The sequence below is a fragment of the Eumetopias jubatus genome, unplaced genomic scaffold (assembly GCF_037043125.1).
Source record: "Eumetopias jubatus isolate StellerSeaLion01/CBP00866 unplaced genomic scaffold, mEumJub1_p1.0 scaffold_4, whole genome shotgun sequence".
Taxonomy (NCBI): Eukaryota; Metazoa; Chordata; class Mammalia; order Carnivora; family Otariidae; genus Eumetopias; species Eumetopias jubatus.
In genome coordinates, this window is record NW_028274810.1 from 141,118,242 (window position 1) to 141,141,343 (window position 23,102).

The following is a 23,102-nucleotide window of genomic DNA, read 5'->3' on the forward strand; positions in this document are numbered from 1 at the left end:
TTTGATTACTTATACTGCTAGAATCAACTGCATTAATTGTAAGGGTTTTCTAGTTCCTAAACCTAAAATAAATGCTATTAATAATAAGACGCTTTATTCTGGCCCAACATAAATCAGCTCTTGTGAAGAAACAAACTCCTTGGTTTGGGAGTATTAAAGTTACAGTTAGGTGTGTAGTTGATACCCTGATTTTCTAACTGGTAAATAATCTGCTAAAGATGTAATATAGGACTCTGGAATGGTAAACAATCTAGATAAAGATACTATATTTCAATCAACCGCTAGTGGAAAGAAAAATCTTAAAACCTTTAAAGAATATACAAACTTTCTAGTAAACTCAAAAACTCTAGTTAAGCCCTCTTTAGTTATAGGAATAAAGGAATCATCTGCCCCTTTATCCAAATTAATCTGTAATATAAAAAACAACAGACTAATTTCTCTGGGCGAAAATAATAAGCTCATAAAAAAAGTATTTCTTGATTTTGAAAGACCTGCACTTTTGGTTATCCACCAATAAAATACGAAAGATTTAACAAGCATTACAGAGTTGTTCCTAAAATTTGCTAAAATCCTATACATTTATCATTTTAAAGAATTGTTTCACCCTTGATAGCTTGTGATGTCACAAAAATAGAAGACATTCTACCTAAGATTGAGTATGTAGAAGTAGAAATGGCTTGTTTTGAAAATGGTTCAGCCTACCTGTAAATTGGCAGAAAGCACCTTAACACGTAACATGTTTAATTTTTAAACACTTTCTTTGAGTTGACAAACATTTCAGTGGAAGAGAAGTTGTTTATAGTCATTTGTCTTGTGTTGACAGAGTGAAATTAGCAAGCATTTGTTGAAAAGTTATTCTATGCCAGTAACAAAAGAAGTCCCATAATCATCAATTTATAAATGTTAGCCAATATAACAATGAAAGAAGACCTAGATCAAGGCTATCACTGGTTGATAAAAAATGTCACAGATATGTTACCAGTCTGAGCCAGGAATGGTGGCTTCTAGAACATTTCTGCTATTAACTATGTGTACAGCCTTAGGCAAGCTTCATGGCCTCTCTGGCCTCTCATATGTTATATTTGAAGTGAGAAAGTTGGTCTTGAAAAGTTGAAAGGTTATTTCCATCTCTAAAATTACAGAGTTGCTCTTGCTTCATATTATTCTAGACTAGTCAGATTTTGTGGAATAATACCTACAGCAGAGATGATGAAATTTGGACACTGAGATACAGAAGATTTTCCAAAAGTTCTAAATGTGACTATTATTAAACCCTATGTTGAAACTCAAATGTCTATTTTAAAACAGAATTAAAGTCATAAAAAGAACAGAACTGACTACTGACTCATTAATTCATTTATCACCCAAAAACCAATGCTGAGAGCTACCCATATCTAGCCCTCTTGGAATTATGGGCCATAGTATTAAAATGAAACTGGCAAATTAGTTTTGTATCAGGAAAATGTTCAATTGTTTGAAAGTTGTTTTAGATATACTAAACCAAAATAGCAAAAATACACTGATGGAACACCTTAAAGACAGTTTTTTCTGTTAAAGGACTATTTTGATAATTAAGAAAAAACAAAATATTCTCAACGTTAAATAATAATGAACTTAAAATTGAAATTTAAGTACAAAGTGTTAGCCCGTGATATTGTACACCTAGTACCCAAGGGTAAAAAGTGAAAATCAAAGATGTACAATGTAATTTAATTAGTAAGTATTACTTTGAAAGAATATATGTCAAATAGTCCAGACTAGGAATCCATTCAAACACACACAAAAAGTTTGTTCTAGAGGGATAATTTTCTTTCTTTCTTTCTTTTTTTTTTTACTAACACTCTAATTGAGTATTTTAAAATTGAATTGAGTAAATATTCATTTGTGAACTTAATTTGTAGATGGGAAAGCTTAAAGATTGATTTAATAAATATTAGATAATATGAAGAATGATTTTATACATGAAGACTTAACTATGAAGTGAGCTTTTAAGTGACATCTAAGAAACTCAGGTCTTTAAAATAACTATTTCAGCTACTTTCCATCACACCAGGCAGCCAATCCTACAAACGCTACAATTTAAAGAGCACAAATTCTTACATTAATAAGACTATATTTGTATAATGCTACATGCTTCAATTGCCTCCACATACAGCATCATATTTAATACTATAAAACACAAAAAGGACCTTCCATCAGGTGGTTTGGTTTCTACAGGTAAGAAAACAAAGAGCTGGTTATTAAGGATACTGAACAGTTATCTAATGTACGAACAATCTCACATTCGTTACCTCATTTGATTCTCAAAGTAGCATATTGGGCATAAAAGAAATACGGTAAGATTTCCTTTTCTCAGATGAACTGACTTAGGTTAAAGGCCTAGAGTCACATAGTTGGTACATAATAAAGACAGGCCCTGAGCCAAGGTCGAAAACCTGTGCTCTTTCTCTAGTCTATCATCTTCCTAAAATCACATTATTTTTAACAACAAACAGAAGATGGCTTCAGGATTATATTTAGGAAGTCAGTGATGGCATGGCTTGAGTAATGGCTGAAGTATGCAGAAAGGTATGAGGCAGAAGGAAGTTTTTCACTAAATCTCATTAGCCAATTGAGGCTTTGGAAGTATAGAAGAAATAAAATGAGCAAAAGGGAAAGAAAGTAAAACAAACTGAGGGTTCTAGAGGGGAGGGGGTAGGGGGATGGGTTAGCCTGGTGATGGGTATTGAGGAGGGCACGTTCTGCATGGAGCACTGGGTGTTATGAACAAACAATGAATCATGGAACACTGCACCAAAAAACTAATGATGTAATATATGGTGATTAACATAACAATAAAAAATTAAAAAAAAAAACTAAGCACAAACTTAATAAAATCAAGTATTCTAAGATGTTAAAAAAAAAAAAAAAAGGAGAAATGGCCTCCAAGAAGGAAAGGAAAGATTAGGAAAAGAAATTTTAAAATATTTGTTTATAAGTACTTAACTTCTACAACTGATTCACTTAGGCTTGTGGATTCGAATGAGGAGGGAAATATTTAAAACACATTTATTCTTCTCCTTGCTCTAGTTCAGAACATGATAGTGGACTATTGAAATACCCAAAATGGTCTTGTCCTCTGTCTCTTTTCTTTCAAGCCATCTTGCTCATTGTCACCAAGTTACTATTCCATAATACAGATGTGATTGAATGTTCATCCTGCTAAAAATCATATGATAAATTCCTTGCTTTTTTATGATATCCTTGATTCCTCCCATATAATTTTTAGTCAAATCATCATTCATCTAAAGCTGGCAAGGAATGCTGTATTTAGGAAATATAAAATCCATTGTTATCTAGATATAAATCAAATTTGGAAATTAAGACATTAAGGCAAGTACTTTCCTTGCTCTAGAAGCATTCACAAGCATACAGAGAGGCAGCAAAACAAAGCCTGTCCATACCCTAAATGCTATCCAACTTCTAGAATGCTTATAGAAGTATTCATTACAGACTGTCAAAATTACTTTATTATTTTTGGTGCCTTTGTAACCTGTTTTTTTTTCCCTCTTCTGCCTCCTTTCTTTCCTTTCTTATCTACAAGGTTATCTATGTTTGAAATAACGTAGGCAACTATACCTTGAGGCTTAAAGGGATAAAATATTTTTCCTTCTGTATGTTTAAGGACATGATTTTTTGATAGGTAGTACAATAGGGTTTATTTAGTCTATCATCCTGACAGTGAATGACTCACTAACAGCCAATTAAAGGTTGTATCTGTTAAGTTTCCAAAACCAAATAAAATTAACAAATAGCAGTAACAACATATATAATAAATTGGAAACAAAACTATTTGAGACTTTAGATTTCATTAGGTACATTTCCAAAAACACTTAGTTTCTATAAAAAAATTCTTATAGGATACTTTATTTTACAGAAGAGGAAACTGAGGTGCAGAGAAATTAAAGGCCTCACCAGAGGTCATAGGCCTAGGAGTAGAAATGAGCTTAAGAGCCAAGTATTGACTTCCAATGGAGTCCTCTAAACACTATAAAACTTGAAAAGTATTAATAAATAGTTCTCTTAGAGAAAAGTATTCTAACCATTTGCATATTGATTTTTACACATGGATTAAAACACATACAAATGCATTAGCATATTATGCAGTAACTAAGGCTGCAACCTGATCTGATTTATTCCCCCAGGTATTGTTTCTTATGCAAGCTATGTAATCAAGAACAGCATCAAGATTAATAATTTCCTAAAAACTACTAAACAAAACGCATTGAATAAATGGTTCGGGTTTACTTTTATAATCAAGTGTGCTTTTACTTTAAATTCAAAGTTTTCAGAGTTTGTGCTGAAAATACAAAATCGGAGCAAGATATCACTAAGAAACATTAATAGTAACAGCTAACACTTATACGGTACTTATTATGTGACAAGTATTGTTCTGAACAATTTAAATATACCAAATTCATTAAGCAAGTAAATTTAGAGCATATTTACATAGCAAGGAACACTATTTAGAGCAGACGAATAGACTAGAGTAGGGCTTGTTCAAGGCAGAATTCGTCATTATCACTCTTCCAAGGTACCTAGTGCTCTGTTGCATTTTTCAGCATCCCTCTCCCTACACCTGACTTTCTCCACTCACAGGCTTTAACTTGCTTCCTATAGAGATCTGTATGCAATAATAGCTCAGGTCAGTCTCCTCAGGACTATTTACATTTCAGTGTTCTGGAAAACCTAAAAGCTTTATTTATTAAAATAATTAAGCCACTAGAGAAATGGCAGAATATGAACTATAGCAAGCAGTGGAAGAAATTTCTTAAGCTGAAAATCTACCCAGAACCCCTCAAAACTTTCCTCTTCTTTATGTATCAGAATCTCAAGACACTTTATGTAAGTGACATGCTATAAAATAATTTTACCAGCTCTGTTTTGTTATTCTCATTATATTATCATTTTTTTTTATCTTGGGACCTCCCCAAAGCAGGGAACCCATCTGATTTGTCAGTGTATCCTCAATAACCACCTAGTACAATACACTAAAAATAGCAGATATTGGTTGACTTGAACTAAGCCATTCACTAATATTTAAAATAAAATGAATGGTTGAAACCCATGCAAGAAGATTGCTATTTATCCGAAGAGGCATGGTATAGAAATGCATACATTGGAAGTCAAGACTAGAGATCTGCTACTATGTGGATTGAAGAAAGCTGATTATCTTCTAGCTTTCTGCTCCTCTGTCAATGAAGAAAAGCAGTTTTATTAAAAGATTTATAAGGTTCCTTCTACATCAAAAAGTCTTGATTCTAAATCTAGGACCGAAGCCACAGAATACTGAGAGATACCTTGGTAAACTATAGGGAGATGGCTAGGGCCAGGTGGCTCTACAAAGCAAACCAACAATCTGGATTTAGAAACAAAAGCACAGTTCTGTACCTCTGAAACAAATAACGCAACATATTTTAAGAAAAAAGAAAAAGAAGAAGATAACAGGAGAGGAAGAAAAGGGGAGTATGTCAGAGGGGGAGACGAACCATGAGAGATGATGGACTCTGAAAAACAAACTGAGGGTTCTAGAGGGGAGGGGGGTAGGGGGATGGGTTAGCCTGGTGATGGGTATTGAGGAGGGCACGTTCTGCATGGAGCACTGGGTGTTATGAACAAACAATGAATTAAAAAAAAAAAAAGAACTATCATAGTAGGAAAGAGTAGTTGGAAACCTTAGAAATTTTTTTAATAAAACCAGTCATACTGAAAAAAAAAAAAAGAAACAAAAGCACACCAAATTTCCCATGTATCCTGCATGCATCCATTCCCATGATCTCGCCCCTCAGTTCTAGATTTTTATTTCTTTTCTTTCCTTTACAGCCAAACTTTTTTTTCTTTTAAAGATTTGATTTATTTATTTGACAGAGAGAGAGAGACAGTGAGAAAGGGAACACAAGCAGGGGGATCGGGAGAGGGAAAAGCAGGCTCCCTGATGAGCGGGGAACCCAATGTGGGGCTTGATCCCAGCACCCTGGGATCATGACCTGGGCCAAAAGCAGACGCCTAACGACTGAGCCAGCAAGGCACCCCTACAGCCAAACTTTTTCAAAGGCATCTATGTTCACTGTTGCCTTTCTCTCTTCTTTTAAATCCATTCTACTCAGCCTTCTGCTGCTTACGACTCCACCAAAACTGCTCTTAATGAAGGTTAATGTGATGACCTCACACTTGCTAAACCTAATGACGGTTTCACACTCAATAGTTCTCTCCCACTTCAAGTACTTTCAGGTTGGAGATTTGGACTGTTTGGGAGTTACCCTCATAAAGAGAAAGACTGGAGGAGACTGAGAACTAGGAGGGAAACCATGGAGCACAGTGTCTTTGAGTACAGTCCAAATCTCCAACCTGAAATCCAGACCGGACTTTTAGCTGCCAATTTGACATCTTATCTTAGATATCTAGGAGGGTCTCTAACTTATATCCAAACTGAGCACCTGATGTTCCCACCAAACAATTTTTCTCGTTTTTTCCTCTATCAGGTAATAGAAACTCCATTATTTTCCAGTTACGTAGGCCCAAAACTTGGATGTTACCACTGAATCTCTCTCTTTTCCCCTATCAAGTAATTCTGTTGGCTCCATCTTTAAATAAGTAATAACTATCCAGACTCCAACTACTCCTGTCACTATGGTCTAAGCCACTGTCACCTTTTTCCTGGGTTATTGCAAAAGCCTCCCTGTTTCTAATCTCAATTCTTTCAGGTTAGGCTTAACATAGCAATTAAACTGATTTTATTTCAAAAAGAAATGGCATTATGTCACTTGAATCCAATCTTCTCATTTCACTCAGTGAAAACAAAATCCTAATATTGATTGATAGATAATATGAGTCACCTGCCCCAGCCCCTTCTGACCACACCTACTACTATTCACCCTGCTCATTGGGTCATACTCAAGTGACCTCTTCCTGGCTCCTCCAACAAGTCAAGCTGGCTCCCATTACAGAGCCTTTCTTCTTGCAGTTCCCTCTGCCAGGAACACTCTTCTTTCCAGGACTTCATGTGGTAATTCTGTCACTTTATTAAGGTTATCTGCTCAAATACTACCTTGGTGGGAATACTTCTCAGAATGCATTATCAAGAATTATTTACCCTACTTTCTTGAACACTATCCATCCCATTATCCTGAATTTTCTTCTTTGTACTTATTAGTATATGAAATGGTATGATATAGTCATTCATTTATTGTTTGCTTCCCCCAATAAATGTAAGGATTATGAAGGCAGGGGGCTTTGTTTGACATGTACACTAGCATATTTCCAGCACTCAGAACAAACACTGGAACATAGTAGGTACCCCAAAATGATTTGTAGAATGAATAAGTTAAAAAAAATTGTAAGTAGTTAGAAACTCACCAATCATGCTGTTCTTTGAATCTTAATTTATAGTGCTATGCTGTGGAATAATGATAGTCTCATTTTAGCTCATTAGAGGTATGAAGATCATGTATCTAAAGGGATTGGCTTAGGTAGACTGTCATTTGAGAACTATGAAACCGATTCCACCTACCAAAGAATCTGACCTTAATACAGGGTTAATGGAGATGCTCTGGCTGACTGATCACATATCTCACTAACTGAACGGCAGCATACACTATGTCTATTCCAAAATGATATGTGGGCACTTCACAGAAAGATGTAGAATAAACCTATCTTTATCTTTATTATTTCCTCCCTTTGCATTTTAAATCAGAAGAGAGGATGGGGATAAATCCATCTTTCAATTCAATGTTTGGCCATTTCTAATACATGGTTACAGCTGGAATTCATAGTTTCCACTTTTTTTTTTTTCTCTGAATACATAAGTAGAAGAAGGAATATAGTAACATCCCTTTAACCTATGGAATTTTCCTTAATCCATAAATATGCTTTAGCCAATTTAAAAACAACCTCCCACCTTAATCTTACTCATGAACTTTACTGTGAAATTCAACACAAACAGTAAATTTGTCTCTCCCCAAAGAAAACAGCAGAAGGAAAAATTAGGTGCCTAGACCTTAATTATAGGTCGTCTATCAAAAGATTATGCTAATTAAAACGTGAGTTGGTATACATAAAATATCCAGAGTTCTCATCGTTCCCAAATTTTTATTCATTAATTTCTTTCTAGGTCCAACTATTTCTTATGTAGGATTGATCTATATAACAATAGTGATGTTTTACAGTAAAGAGGATTTTTATGTAAATGATAAAAATACATTAATAACAAGTGGGAGGGACTCAACAGTCATTGTCATTTGAACCTTTACAAGCAAGATCAAAGGAATAAAAGGAATGCAGAACAGCTTAGAGGTGAAAGACTTAACAGCATTTAGGGTCAACTGGAGCTCAGGAGGCCCAAAAAACCTGCTCAGTTATAGTATTTACCTTAGTGACCTCCTGGGAAGTCCTTATTCTTTTGATACATTTATACGTACTTAAATTTTAAAAAAATGGCATTAAATGTCCTTAAAATTTGTTGCACTCTAACAATTGAGCATTTAAGGAGATATATCTATATTTCAGATCACTGATATAAATTTTAGTACATATAAACATAACCTTTCATAGGTACTAAGCAAAAATCATGGAGGTTAAAATATAGATAAAAATGACACATATGTAAATATACACTAAAAGATTATTTAAATTTTTATTGTTTTATGGAGAATGTTAATATTTTTAAAACTTGATTTCATTTTATTTATTTTGTAATATTATTTTCACCTTTTTTACCTATAATATCCTAGCATATTTTAAGAATTTTATGCTGGAAGGGGTGTTAATGAATAATTAAATTAACACTCCAGTGTAAATAAAATTACAAAATTATTTTAGTGTTAATTAAATATCACACAGAACATTGTAGACATTATAACAGATGAAGACATGGAAGAAAGAATATATCCAAGACTAAAGGACATTTTAACTAAAGTCACTAAAGCAAAAACTATTCATTTTTTAATTTGGCCCCAACAACAAGGGCAGATTGTTATGATATAGAGAAATTTTAGAACATTTTTTTTTAATAACCATCTTAAAATTCTGACATTCTGAGTCAGTACCTGTAGCTATATTTGATTATCAATTACTATAAAACATACACAGTCCGGCTGTTTTTGAAAGAACTTAATTGGGCTAGGTTATAGAATTAAGTCACCAATAATCGTAAGAAAACTAAACCTAAGTATTGAAATTGATCTTTTTTACTCACTCAGGCAATATATTAATTCATGTGTATAAAACTGAAAAATCTACAAATATTATAAGTATTCATTTAATATTGTTGAACTAATTATTAAGTTCATATCATGTTCTAATTAAAAATTCTGCTTAAAATATTTCTTAAATCACTCTTTTAAAACAATTTCTGGATTGAAAAATATCTATGTTGTGTTTTTCGCAAGATAACTTGGCCATCACTTTCTCCCTCAGAATCTTAACATGACCAACAAAGCCAAACTTCTGACTTTAATGACATACATTTCAATAGAATATGATGTTTTTTTATGTTTATTTAATTTAAGAAAGTATATTCACACACAACACAAGTGTCAATACTGAGTGTCTGATATATAGAAAGGCACGATTAACTTCATATTAGACTTGCCTTTTTTCCCATTATTAGATGGGCTTGGTGTTTCTCCCTCATTGCCTTTTTAACATTGGAAACAGACAATAGTGGTTAATAATTAAGGTCACTAACAACCCAAATAAAAACGAAGCACACCACAAAAGATGAAATCACACACTAGGGAAACAAATTCATGCATTAAACATGACATCTCACATTAATGAACACGAGAGTAAAGTATATCCTTCCTATCCTATGAGAAAAGTAATAAAAACAAAAATAAAATGAGGAATAAAGATTCACTCTATAGTAAGTTAGAAAGATTATAGTAACGGTTCTATGTTAATTTAATAATTGATGTATTCACTAATTAAGTTAATTTTGAGAATAAAGCATAAGTGACAAACTGGTTCAACAAATAGGCTTTATCTTAATGAAGTGAAAAATAAATAAAAATATTAACTACCACTGAAGCTTCCAAATTAATGATTTCCTAAAAAATGACTTTCCTGTGGAAGCCAATTCATGAACAGTGTGAAAGCATTTCAGTGTTCATATGGACTAATATAAGATACATAAGAATGGGCAAATAGGAAAACATTAATTGTATAGCTAAATTAAAATGAAATTCATTTTTTATCATATTCTCTAAACATGGGATTCCTATAGCATTGCAGGAAAATGGAAGATGCATGATACTCAGAAGAGAGATACTTATACATTTCTGGAAATAATGCAGCTAAACTTCCTTTGTTTCATGGTCAGATGCACTCTGATGATTATTCTCAACTTTACGACATTAAAAATAGTTACCGATAATCAGCAACTATAGCTTAAGAGGTCTTGTGTCTTATACTATAAATACATCCTTGAAAATACATGTTATGCACAATATACATAAAGACATTGCTTTCACAGAGTTGAAAAGGAGAGAACATAAGGCACATAAAGTACACTCTTCTGTTCACAAATGAAAAATGATGATGAGTTAAACATGATGAAATTAGGACTACAGTTATTCTTCATCGTTCAAAGAAATTTAAACTTTTTTTAAAAAACTGATATCTTAGAAAAGATTAGGATTCAATTCTGTTTCAAATAAAAATAGTGAAAATTTGATAAAAGAAGTGTATTAATACATTTACTGATTATGTAATATTTTAAGTTTTAAAATCCTTTCAGGGTCATTCTGACAAAGAAAGTGGCAAAAATTATGACATGTAAACATAACAGGGACTTAAAAAAACACCAAAATGGAGGCCGTCCACACCACTCAGAAGACAGACTCTTTAGTAAGAAATTATGATTGTCAATAAATATTAGAGCAATATTGAGTTGGGATAAAGAACAGGAATATACGGTTAATTGTTCTTATTTTATGAAAAAAATTTATAAAGAAAATTGTGATAGTCTCTAAAAATTTTAATAGAATTTATATTCTGCTCTATATTTACTTGTAATCTGCCTCTACAAAACCAAAATTCTTTAGAGAAGAGGCTAGGAGTACAACATACTACTCAGTGTAACCCACAGTAGGAGCTCAGTTTTTAATAAATAAATGACCTGAATACAGAGTTGGGGTAAAAGATAGGTACAAATGTGATGAGAGGCACTGTCTATAATTTTAGTTCGATTTAACTATTAAGGAACATGTTCAGATGGATGAATTAAATATTCTAGTAAGTTATCTAGATTAGATAGCTTATATAATATTTCTCCATTAATAAAATCAGGCAATTTATTTAAAAATCCATACTAAAAAACAAACTGTTCTTTATTGTGCATTTATAAATTTAGAGCCCAAAGTCTTATGTGAAATCGAAAAGTCATACTTCTAAAACATTCAGTTATTTATTTTAGACACACAGTCAGACAGACCTGCCTTGACCTCTTCACCCTGCTTTTCTCCCCACTGCTCTTCCACATGCCCAGTTTCTTCATTAACTTCTGTATTTGCACAAGTAAAGAAAAAAATAAGACCAGATATGTATATTTGTTACCCTTAGTGACAAAAAATTTCAAATTATTCATGATACAATGAATGACTATAAGGAGACTAATAGATTATTTTTAATGAGTTCCTCACATGTTCTAGAAGCCAATAAGTAAGTATTCTATTAATAAATTATCATATTATCTCCTTTTATGATGGCTTTGATTTATAAAAGAGAAATTGTAGCTCCTAAAATATTTGCGTATGTGAGAACTGTGTAAAGTATGCAAAATACTCTGTCTATAAACTTGATATATTCTTGGAAAAATAATATATATCTTTTCTTCTACAGAACCAAAAAAATGATATTATAAACTCTCTTTTATTTTCACAAAATGCCAGGATATCAAAGTTAGGAGAAAATTTTAAAAAATATTAATGCCTTAACAGTTGTTTAGCACATTGTACTTTTCTTATATTGCCCCTGTTTTTTCTGGCTCTCAAACAAAAAGATAACCAATATTGTACCATCATGAAAACCAACATATCCAAGGTTTTAAATTAACTTACTTAACAGACTAAAATATAACCAAAATCAAAAGGAATTAAAGTAGGAGTTATTCATTTTTTAGTTGTTGAACAGGATGAGAAAAATAAACACGTCATTACCTTGATTTTAAAATAATGTCATTAAATTACAACTTCTGACAACTTTTTAAGAAATAATCCAAACATCATTTGATTTAGACCACAAACTGATAGCCTATTTTGGGTTATGCACCTTTAACTTCAGTTGGAATTTGAAAACTTCTAAAAGAGATATTTTGTATCTCCACTAAAGCTAAAGAAAATTACACAATTATGTATCTGCTGAAGTCTTCATAGCAACATTTACAAAAACACTGCTGAAATCATTCACAAGATCAAGCAAAACAAAACAAACAAAAAATCCTTTTATCTCATACTGGAAATGGTAAGGAACTGGAAAAGGAAAAAAAATTCACAAAGAAAGGGACATTAAAGGAAAACCATGGTTTTAATAGATTCTATAGGGCAAAAACTGATGGCATATAGAATGTTGGTTGACAAGCCCATTAAAAACTTCCTGAACCCTGACTTTCAGTATTAGCTCTAGGTTGACTTTCTGGTAGGTTTATTATTACAAAGAACAGAACTACTCACATCTCAACAGAGTATTGCTATAAAAGATATTAAAGCTGAATTTTTTAAAAAGTTGTGACATAAACTACGTTTCTGACTTCATATGCCAACAAATGAAGTCAAAATTCTGTCTTTAGAAGTCCTGGGGAGACAAAAAATTTCCTACGTACCACAGAACTTTCTTTCTGGAAAGTACTTTTTAAAATTATATAACCCATTCTAATGTGAATAATGAAGAACCACAGAAATACTGCTGTAATCTCCTTGCCAGACAGCTAAGAGAACATTAGTCATAATGGCATGGAGTTGTTTAAAATCATGGTACATAGGATAGAAAGAACCTCACTATAGAAGTCCATAAATCACTCAGTTACTAACAAGAACACAACTGTTCCAAGTTATATAAAGCGATAAAAGTATTGCTGCCCAAAAGCAGTGCACTTAAAATTTTGTTACAAATAGGTTATAGATATCTTAATATAAAACACATTTTAATATAAACATCTATAGAATGACAAGATTATTTTAGGGATATATTATACACTATTTGAAGTAGCTTTTCAATTTTTAAACAGTGTTTCATGCATTCATTCAACAAATATTTATTGAGGGCCTATAAAGTGCCAGGCATTATTCTATGTGCTGGAAATTCATAAGTAAATAAAACAGTTAACAATTCTTTAAATTTACAAAGTTAATTTCAGAATTCTTTCATTGGTAGAGGAATTTTTATTATTTAGTAAATGTATTACACTCCATATATCATGACTCAGTATTTTCTCTTGAGTCATAAATGTAGTGTAGATAATAAAACTGTATATATTTAACTTTGGTATACTGTAAACAGTCTTGGTACAACATGAAAAGTGATGTAGGAAATACAAACCACAATCACTATCTAATTCAAGAACTTTCTTTTCTAGAAAGTCAAATTTAATAACTGAAAGATCATCATAAATACGAAATGAAATATATGATGATAAGTATCACTAGACTAGGTGTACATCTTCAGTGACATAAACACAGACTGCAATTGATATCTTTGGTTAAAGTCTTCCACGACATATAGAATTCTGCTTGAAAGGCAAATTAAAATTTTTTTAAAAACAGAACATTTTATCTTATCACTTAAAGGAAGTTCAACTCTTTGCATTCTTACTTGAACGAATCAAAGAAACTTAACTCCTTGGTATAATTTCCAAGTAAAACAAAAGTTGAATACCAAAAATCATAAAAGAAAATCATTTACTGTATATAAAAGTCTATACAATGGAGGGATATCAATTGCAGTTGGGTTTATTTTTGCTTACATAGCCCCCCAAAAAGGCTGTCAGCACAAAACAAACCCTCCTTTATGTACAGACCTTCATAAGGTTCTATCTCCTTGACTCCATTGTCTAGGAAAAACAAAATAAAAACAAAACAAAAAAGGGAACCAAAGCACAGGGGTTAAAAAACAACAGAAATTTCCAAAGGCACAAAATGTATGTATCATCCATTAAAGAAAAGTTAAATGGTGATTTAAATATATATATATATATATGTATTTTTTGGCAAAGCACATCCAGTTACTAAATAAAGGGACCATTTAAAAAATGAGGTTAAAAATTATTATATTCTATCATCCATGCTTTTAGAGGTCCTTTATCTAAGAATTTATAGATGTTTGGGGAATATGCTCATCTGTGTATAAACAAATAGTGCTATCCTTATGCAAAAATTTGAAAGTATTAAAAATATCAGTACAACATGCATCTTTCTTTGTATATTCATGATTACCTTTTCTCTGGTACTCCAGTTTTGAGAAGGATCACCATTGTTGTGCATCAGCTAACCAGTCCTTTGCAGTGTGTGAAAATTGATTTGGCTAGTTACTAATAAACTTTATGTAACTATCAACAATTACATACACTTAGTTGTAGCAAAGAAATATCATCCAACTGCTTATTTAAGAGTATTAAGTTTACTTTTTAAAATGCATTTATTCAAATTTTGAAAATGAGCAAGAGCAATAACAGTAGGTTATTTTACCTCCAAATATTACAAATTTTAAATGCAAAATATATAACATTTATAAATATGTTTATAAATATAACTACTAGCAAATGCGGCTAAGGCATTCAATTAACAAAAGAAGAACACTAAAACAAAGGTAGTAAAAAAATCTTGATTCACCTTAGCTTCCATGTGTATTTCCTACATGACATAATTAGAAATAAAACTTACTTCTCTCCAATGTTCCCTTTGGCGGAAGTTGTGGAAGTTGCCGGCCCCTTCGTCCTGCCACTGGAGTACTTGATGGGCTGGTTTGGACTGACCCAGTACGAGGATGAGACCTACAAGATACACCATTGATGCTCATTTTCAGTAGGATGAATGAAATAATTTGAATGCATTTGGTTCATATGATAGCTGTGCAAGTGCAATTTTAAAAGAGGTGTAGCTGCTGATTAAAAGGTTAGGAAAGTAGGACAAAATATGGATATTTGAATGATTGTCGAAAGATGTTTCTACTTTTGTGTCATATGCATACATACACAGATACATGCACACAAAATCCTACAGTAACGTCCATGGAATTGTTCATGTAAATTAGTATTCTATCCATTCGAAAGCAACAGGAGAGTTCTGCAGCTCAAAACATAAAAGGTAATGTTTTACATTTCTTTCTACCAGATTTTAAACTCTCAGCACTACTAACCTCCCTCCCTTGATCCAAGGAGATTTTTACTCAGGCTTATATTAGATAATCCTTTATTAGAAAATATCTCCTGAAACTACAAATAAAACCCTGAACAATTCAAAATTCAACTAAAGAAGGTACTGGTTAATACATGATATTAGTATTGATAGAAAGAAACAAAAATCTAGTTTTAGTTATTGTCATTATGATGATTATTCCAAAAGTGATATCTAATGGACACAAACAATTTCTCATTCTGTAGGAGAAGAACATGATAGTTATGAGGTGCATTATGGGGGGATTTACCCAGGACTCCTGATAAATGAGAAATCACAAAACAAATGTGGTCAGGACAGTTAAAAACAAATTACAATGGTAGCCACACACTATTATATCCGCTGAATATAAATAGTGTGCTTATACTGAAAAGGTTAGTATCAGATTGTTATTAGTGATCAGCCAAGGATGACAGAAGAGACCATTTAGCTGCTGGGAAAATAAATAGGTGTGCTGGTGGGGCAAAGGGGAGGTTAGTCTGATTGATTTATCTTTCACCTCGATAAGGCAGGTGAAGGAGGGGCAGATCTTCCAGTCATTAATGAAGGCATCGACCTCATGAGGTTTGTATCAGGACGCTCAGTGGATCTGGAGCGGGTGGTGGTCCGCTCTAGGAGAGGCCGCTGTTCTGTTGATCTGGATCTGTGATATGGCTGTCTATCTGCTGCTTCACAATCCCTGAAACGTTAGTCAAAAAGCAGCTCAGTTGATCTTTAGTGCCCTTCTGCTATTTGGTTATGATGCATCAAATTGATTTTGAAAAAGGTCATTGTTTAAAATTATCAAATTTGCAAAAACATAGTCTGAGCAATTCTCACTAAACTTCTTCAGAATATCTAAGGAAACCAAAACCTGCCTTTAACAGCAATTCCCAGTGAAGCTACTAGGAGTTGCTCAGTTATCATCAGTGACAAACGAAATTGCCTCCTTTCCAAAATGAGCTCCCTAAATGGAACAGGTGAAATATGTGAAGTATTCTATTTCAAAGAATTCAATGGCTTTTCCTAACACTTTTCATAAGAGTGAAGAAAACCATATAAGCATTAATTCTAAAGCCGCTAAGGCTATTATATGTCAACTGAGCTATAAAAAGGCTTTCGGCACCCAAAATAGTATATTGATGCACCCAAACATTCCAACAGAAGAATCGAAATGTTCTAAGAGAACACTGCAACTTCGCAGGCTGTAGTCATACTTAAACACATGGTCCACAGGAAGAATCACAGACAACTGGTTAGTCAGCCAGTCTATGCCACCTATCTCAGGGCACTTTAGCAACGCCAACTGATACCATTCAGAAATGTATTAACAGATCGAAAATAATAATGGTTCTGAAACAATGGGATCTCTTTGACCACAAGTAGGACCAATATCAAAACCGAACCCTTGTTGAAAGAAGTATAATTAAATTTCAGGAACCCACCATTACTGACTTTTGTATCCCTGGAATTTACCATGCTTTTAACACCTAACGTGTGATCAATAAATGTTTTCCAACACCAGCCCCACTATCTGCGAGACAACCCTAAGAACACAATTTTGGCTCGAGAGCTCCAAACTAACACATACGCCAAATTACACTTCAAATCAAACTGTGCCCTCCCCATCTAGTCGTAACCATAGACATGGAAATGCTTACATATTATGGACTGTAAAAACAAGCATTAGTCTCCCCCAAGACTAATGTAAACAACTTCCACTTCACCTGTGAGTTCTCCCAATCTCATTTTTGATAATGAAAAATGCGGGCAATTAAAGAAAAACAAGAAAAGAAAGGACACAATTTCCCACATGTAATTAATTATATGGCATATAATTTTGGACCAGCAGACATGAGATTAGATGACTTTAGGAAATGAATGCTGGGTTTATTCTACAATATAGCTTGTCATTCTCGTACACTTTAAATTTACAAGGTAATAATATATCAGTCAAATCATTCTTTTTAATATTTTAAAATCCATGCGCCATGATATGATTGATTTCCTAAGATAAATTTAGCATTTTTATATAAGTATATCCAGGATATGTCAAAAAAGCTGACAAATACAAAGTGTAAATACATATACAATATTCAATTACTTTCAAAGAGAGATATAAAAAAGGCAACCTGATGGTATAAAAATTTATAATTCTATTTTTGTTCCTGAAAAACTATTTGAGAGAGAACACTTTTCTTTAGAAATAAATGTGCTAAATAGTTTGTTTAAATGTTTTTAGTGTACATATCTTTGTAGAGCTGCATCACAGTACATAAGCAGAAGCAAAGGAACATATATTTATATCTTAGATTCCTTAAAACCTATTTTTTTGGAGACTACCAATTTTTACATTATTTTCAGATTTCCTATTATCTTAGGGTGTTAATAATAAACTTATCTTATTATATGACATGTAGTGACAAAATTTTGTGGAATGTCTTTGACTACCCCAGCAGAAAAGCAGGCTAATCTTTCCTGTATTTATGCAAAATTTGATTTATTCTGATTCCCTCAAGCAACTTTCCCAAGTGAAAACTAAGATGTTAGGATATATACTCTTACTTCTTTGACACTATATTTTAAATAACTGAAATACATGATTGTGAGTGAAATCCAGAGAATTATTTCAAATTTGTTGCTATGTCCTTAAAAGGATACTGTTACTTTTATATAAAGCAAACAGGTCACTCTTTAGGAAATAAGCCTTATTAAAATTTCTCTTTAGTGGAAAAGTTGTGTGAAGACTATGTCAATGTTTTAAATTCTGCTTATAATTCTTCTCTACACATTCATAAATAATATGAATTATATGATTTCCATAGTGTGAAAGGAAAATTGGTTGATAAGTGAAACACAGACACACACAAAAAACCCACAGTAGAACGTAGTAATTTCCTAAAATGTCTACCATAGTTAAGGGGAATGAAAAGCTACCATATTTTAAACTTAGATAACACAATAGAAGATCAACACAGGCTCCTGCTCCCACAACTGGGGGAGAATAAGCCTTCCTAAGTAAGAACTAAGACAATTACTTAGAAAATTGAAAGCAGCAATGCCTACGTCTTACATATAACACCCAGTCTTATAGCAGGTTCTTTAAGGGAATGAGATATAAACCTTGACAACTTCCACCTAAATTCTTAGTGAATTTTAGTTTTAAGATAAGAACTTAAAAATAATTAATTTTGAATGGTAGCAACTGAGATGTGGGAAATATGCATTTACAAGGCATAAAATATTTTAGTTCCTGAACTTGGGTTCTTAACTTGGGGTCCATATTTCAGTGTAAGTAGTTTTCTTTGTACCTCCACTTAATTTACTTTATCTTACTTTAGGCATTTTAAAACATTCTTCTAAAAAGAATGGCCATCAGTTTTCCAAGACCGCCGAAGGGCAAGCCATATAAAAGGTTAGGAACCATGCACCTTTAACTTTAAATCTTTCTTAAGGTAAATAATCTTGCTGTCTTTTAAAAAGTGATATCATTTCTAGTAATTTGCTATCTTTCATAGTTATATTTTTTCATAAATAGTTTATAATTTGAAACATATGTGTAAAATAGTTCAGATTTTTGCATGTATCATTTACCTGGATAAATGCCACCACCTCTGACTGTGTGATTGGGAGTGACCTGAAGTGGCAGCTAAGGGTCCAAAGGAAGGAAACCATAATGCAGAATGGTTTGCATTATTTAGGGGCTCCTATTCCAAGCTGCAAGCGTTTGCAGAGGACCTGTTTAATAGCCCTTCCACAAACAGAGCTAATTCATCTTGACTGATAATACCGTAACAAGAGCCAGTATTGTAACAACTCAGCTTTATTATTTTTTTTATTTATTATTTTTTTTACAACTCAGCTTTAAAAGCCTATAATAGCACAGGTAGAAATTGAGCTGAGGATTTCTAAGGGAAAAATAGTTTTATAATCATCTAGTAAAGTCGCCCATTTTGAGTTATATTTCCCTTCACTCTAGTTGCTCTGAAAAGAATTTTTTAAATTTCCAAGTATCTGGCACAGCTTTCTACTTATTTCATCACGTTTGCTATTTACTTTTCCTATTCTCAATTACAGCACAATGTAACAGGGAAGAATAGGGCAGTGGGCCTTCTCTTCTATAACCACTTACATCCGACCATCACAATGATTCAACTCCATAACAACAAAAGTTCAAGGTAGAGCATCTCTGTAGGTATGACAAAAGAATACTAAGAATACTCAAAAAAAAAAAAAAAAGAGAGAGAGAGAGAAAGAAAGAAAAAACCACCACAAGCACAACACAAAATTTCAAAGTAATTTGCAGATATTAGTGAAAATTATCCCAGAATATGACTCAGAACTTATAGTCTATGATAAATTAGGCTCATTTCACACTTAGATTGTAGAGATGCCATAAGTCAATGTGAAAGCTTTTCTTAAAAAATAAACTTGTAAAAAGTGAAGCTATTTATTCTTTTTCTTCCTTTTCATAAAGAAATTATTTCTCTAATGCTGAAATCTTATATTAAAAAAATTTTCAATGTATCTCTGAAGGACAACAAGGACATCTGTCATTTGGGGCAAGAAATGTGTTCCTTCTATCCATACTGTGTAATACAGTAAGCTGATTAACAGCAGGAGCATTACACTTTTGATAAAATATACTGAATGTCTAGAGATTTTCTGAGAATTAACTGCATAAAACTGAAGAAATAAAATACAGGATAAAATTTTAAAAATAGACATTTTAGGGTAATTAATAAAAATATATATTTATGTAATATAACAAATAATTTAAATTCGATAACTCAACTCTATAATTTTCACGCTCATGATAAATTAGGATGTCCAAGTTAACTTCTTAAAAACTCTAGTTTATATTATTTTAGTATTGCTTCCAAGGTAAAGAGAATTGCAAGACACACAATGGAAATCATGGTAAATAAAGAAAGAGATACTGTGTACAGATAGGAACATTTTTATTATCCTGGTGGAAGATAGATTAATTTATCCTTAGGCATGATAGCATCTCTTTACAGAACATTTCTGCTCATTTAAATGTAAATTCTGTATGTTAGTTAAAAGTGAGTTTATTCAAAAATAATAGCGATATCTAGTGTTAGCCAAGTTAACAACCTAAGATGTGAAAACAGCAATAATACATATAGTGAGGTGAGAAAGTAAGACACTTCTAATGTAGGAAAACATATTACTGTTACTGATAGGCCTAGTTTATCATCAAAAAGAGAAGTAAACTGTTCTCATATCTAGAGATGCATTTTTCTTAGAAATAGGAGATAGCAAGAAGAAAAGATTAAATATCTCAATTTCCTGAAGAAAATTAGGGAAAAATGCAATACTGAAAAATAAAGATATATTGTATTATTAAATATACACACACAGAAACATAAAATCTGTAAATGTCTTGAGGATATTTTGAGTATTCTATTAAATATTTATAATATTCAGTTATTTTTTACTTCAAAAAATAACAGAAACAAAACCACAAATAAGCAGGGTTACTTACTCAGCAGCAACTAACATGCAGCAAATTAATACATCTTTAAAATATATTTTTTAAAAATCCTGAGATAATATAATTACCATCAATAATCTATAAAATTCTTACTTTACTAAATAGATAATTTTCATTGTCAGTGGATGTTCCAGTTTAATAACATTTTGTCAATTGTAAAAAATTAGTGTTATTCCACTATGGTAGGGGATCCCTATGCTTTCCCTTCCCAGGTCCTCAAATTTTCGATAAAATAACAAACATTTTAAAGATGTATGTCTAAAGGACCAAATTATACATGGTTACTGAAATATATATGTAAATGTGATGAGGCTTGGTCCTCACACAAGAATGCTGTGTTCAACAGTTTCACTGATCAACTCTGAACAATTCACTAATCTTCCTTTGTTTTGTGAGGTTTACATGGAGAATGGAATGGGCACAGTGCGATGAGCTCATACACACTGCTACCAGCCGCCCTTAGCTGCCACTTCAGGTCACTCCCAATCACACAGTCAGAGGTGGTGGTCAGAGGATTAATTCCCCCAACACACACACACACACACACACACACACACACACACACACACACACACACACTCTCACACATCTAACACAGCAAAAGGTATGCACATTTTCAGACATAAATACTGCCTTACTCACAACTGATGACATGACGTTTAATAGTCAATAAAAAATGACTAGAAACACCAAAAAACAAGAAAAATAGGGCCCACTGTCAAGAGACAAACTCAGAGATGACAGAGATGTTGGAATGAATAGACAGGGAATTTCAAATAAGATAATTGATATATTAAAGTCTACATTAGAGAAGATGGACAACACGCATGGAAAGACAGATGGATTACTTTCAGCAGATAGATGGAAACCATCAAAAAGGGTCAAGTGGGAGACATGCACAATGTGCTCTGGGGCCCCAGGCTGGGTGGATCATGGGTGTGATGGAGGAGACTCTGGAGCAGCCCTTGGAGGACACAGTGAAGAATCTGTCCATTGTTTGAATCCTGGGCACAGGTTCATAAGGACTTAATGTGGGCTGCTGGGGGATCCTGTCAGATGAGTGTGCTGGGTGCTATCTGTTCTAGCCCAGCAAGCTGCCGGGCTAGCCTCTGACCCCACTGATACTCCTGCGAGATGCCTAGAATCAGATAACGCGAACATTATTCTCCAGAAACATGATGGTGTCACAGTGGCCGTGCACAACAAGGCTTCTTGATGTCTTATATCAAATTCTCCAGCAGCCAGTCATCTAGGGACTTAATCCTACCCATGTTAATTATCTTATAAAGCTACTGAAGTTCCAGAAGTTAGGCCATTCATTTCAAGTGCATTAGGTGCTTTTCTATTCATTTTAGATTAAGCTTTTTTACACTCTATGGACTGACTTATCAAAAATATTAGTATGGAAGGGTCACATTTTGAAGCAGCAGGTCCAGGTCATTTTGTATACAGAATTTTCTTATGTTCAATAAATCAAGTTGGAGGGGGAAAGGAGTCAAATGGAAATGCTAGAAATATAGAAAGTAAAATATGGCAAAATATTAGTTAGAAAATTTTCCTGGACTCAGTTTACAGGGGTCTTAAATGCCTAGTTAAGAAGTTTAGATAGGGTGGGCGCCTGGGTGGCTCAGTTGGTTAAGCGACTGCCTTCGGCTCAGGTCATGATCCTGGAGTCCCGCGATCGAGTCCCACATCGGGCTCCCTGCTCAGCAGGGAGTCTGCTTCTCCCTCTGACCCTCTTCCCTCTTGTGCCCTCTATCTCTCATTCTCTCTCTCTCAAATAAATAAATAAATAAAATCTTTAAAAAAAAAGAAGTTTAGATAGGGTTTAATTTTCTTTTTTTTAATTTTATTATGTTATGTTAACCACCACACATTACATCATTAGTTTTTGATGTAGTGTTCCATGATTCATTGTTTGTGTATAACACCCAGTGCTCCATGCAGTACGTGCCCTCTTTAATACCCATCACCAGGCTAACCCATCCCCCCACCCCCTCCCCTTTAGAACCCTCATTTTGTTTCTCAGAGTCCATAGCCTCTCATGGTTCATCTCCAATAGGGTTTAATTTTCAATGAGAGTGACCTAAAGCTTCTGAACAAAGGTAATTTTTAAATAATGAATTAAGAAGCTGAATTCAGCAGCAGTATATGGAATGAATTAGAGTAGGAATAGGCTA

General features: G+C 33.1%; 1 protein-coding gene and 1 pseudogene across 42 annotated transcripts in view; one reads left to right on the top strand and one right to left on the bottom strand.

Moving 5' to 3' along the window:
- Window positions 1-23,102, bottom strand: part of RIMS2 (regulating synaptic membrane exocytosis 2) — a 585,834-nt gene that overhangs the window by 179,768 nt on the left and 382,964 nt on the right. For 22 of the 42 annotated variants that reach the window (XM_028109857.2, XM_028109910.2, XM_028109840.2 and 19 more), the window contains 2 exons: window positions 15,925-16,104; window positions 14,913-15,022 (listed from right to left, as the gene is read on the bottom strand). In XM_028109857.2, the coding sequence (XP_027965658.1) occupies window positions 14,913-15,022; window positions 15,925-16,104 (290 nt within the window). Of the gene's footprint in view, window positions 1-11,470; window positions 11,540-14,050; window positions 14,084-14,912; window positions 15,023-15,924; window positions 16,105-23,102 lie in introns of all 42 variants that reach the window. The other 20 variants (XM_028109866.2, XM_028109939.2, XM_028109967.2 and 17 more) reach the window with 4 other exon arrangements.
- On the top strand, window positions 21,864-22,138 carry LOC148164612 (ragulator complex protein LAMTOR5 pseudogene; annotated as a pseudogene).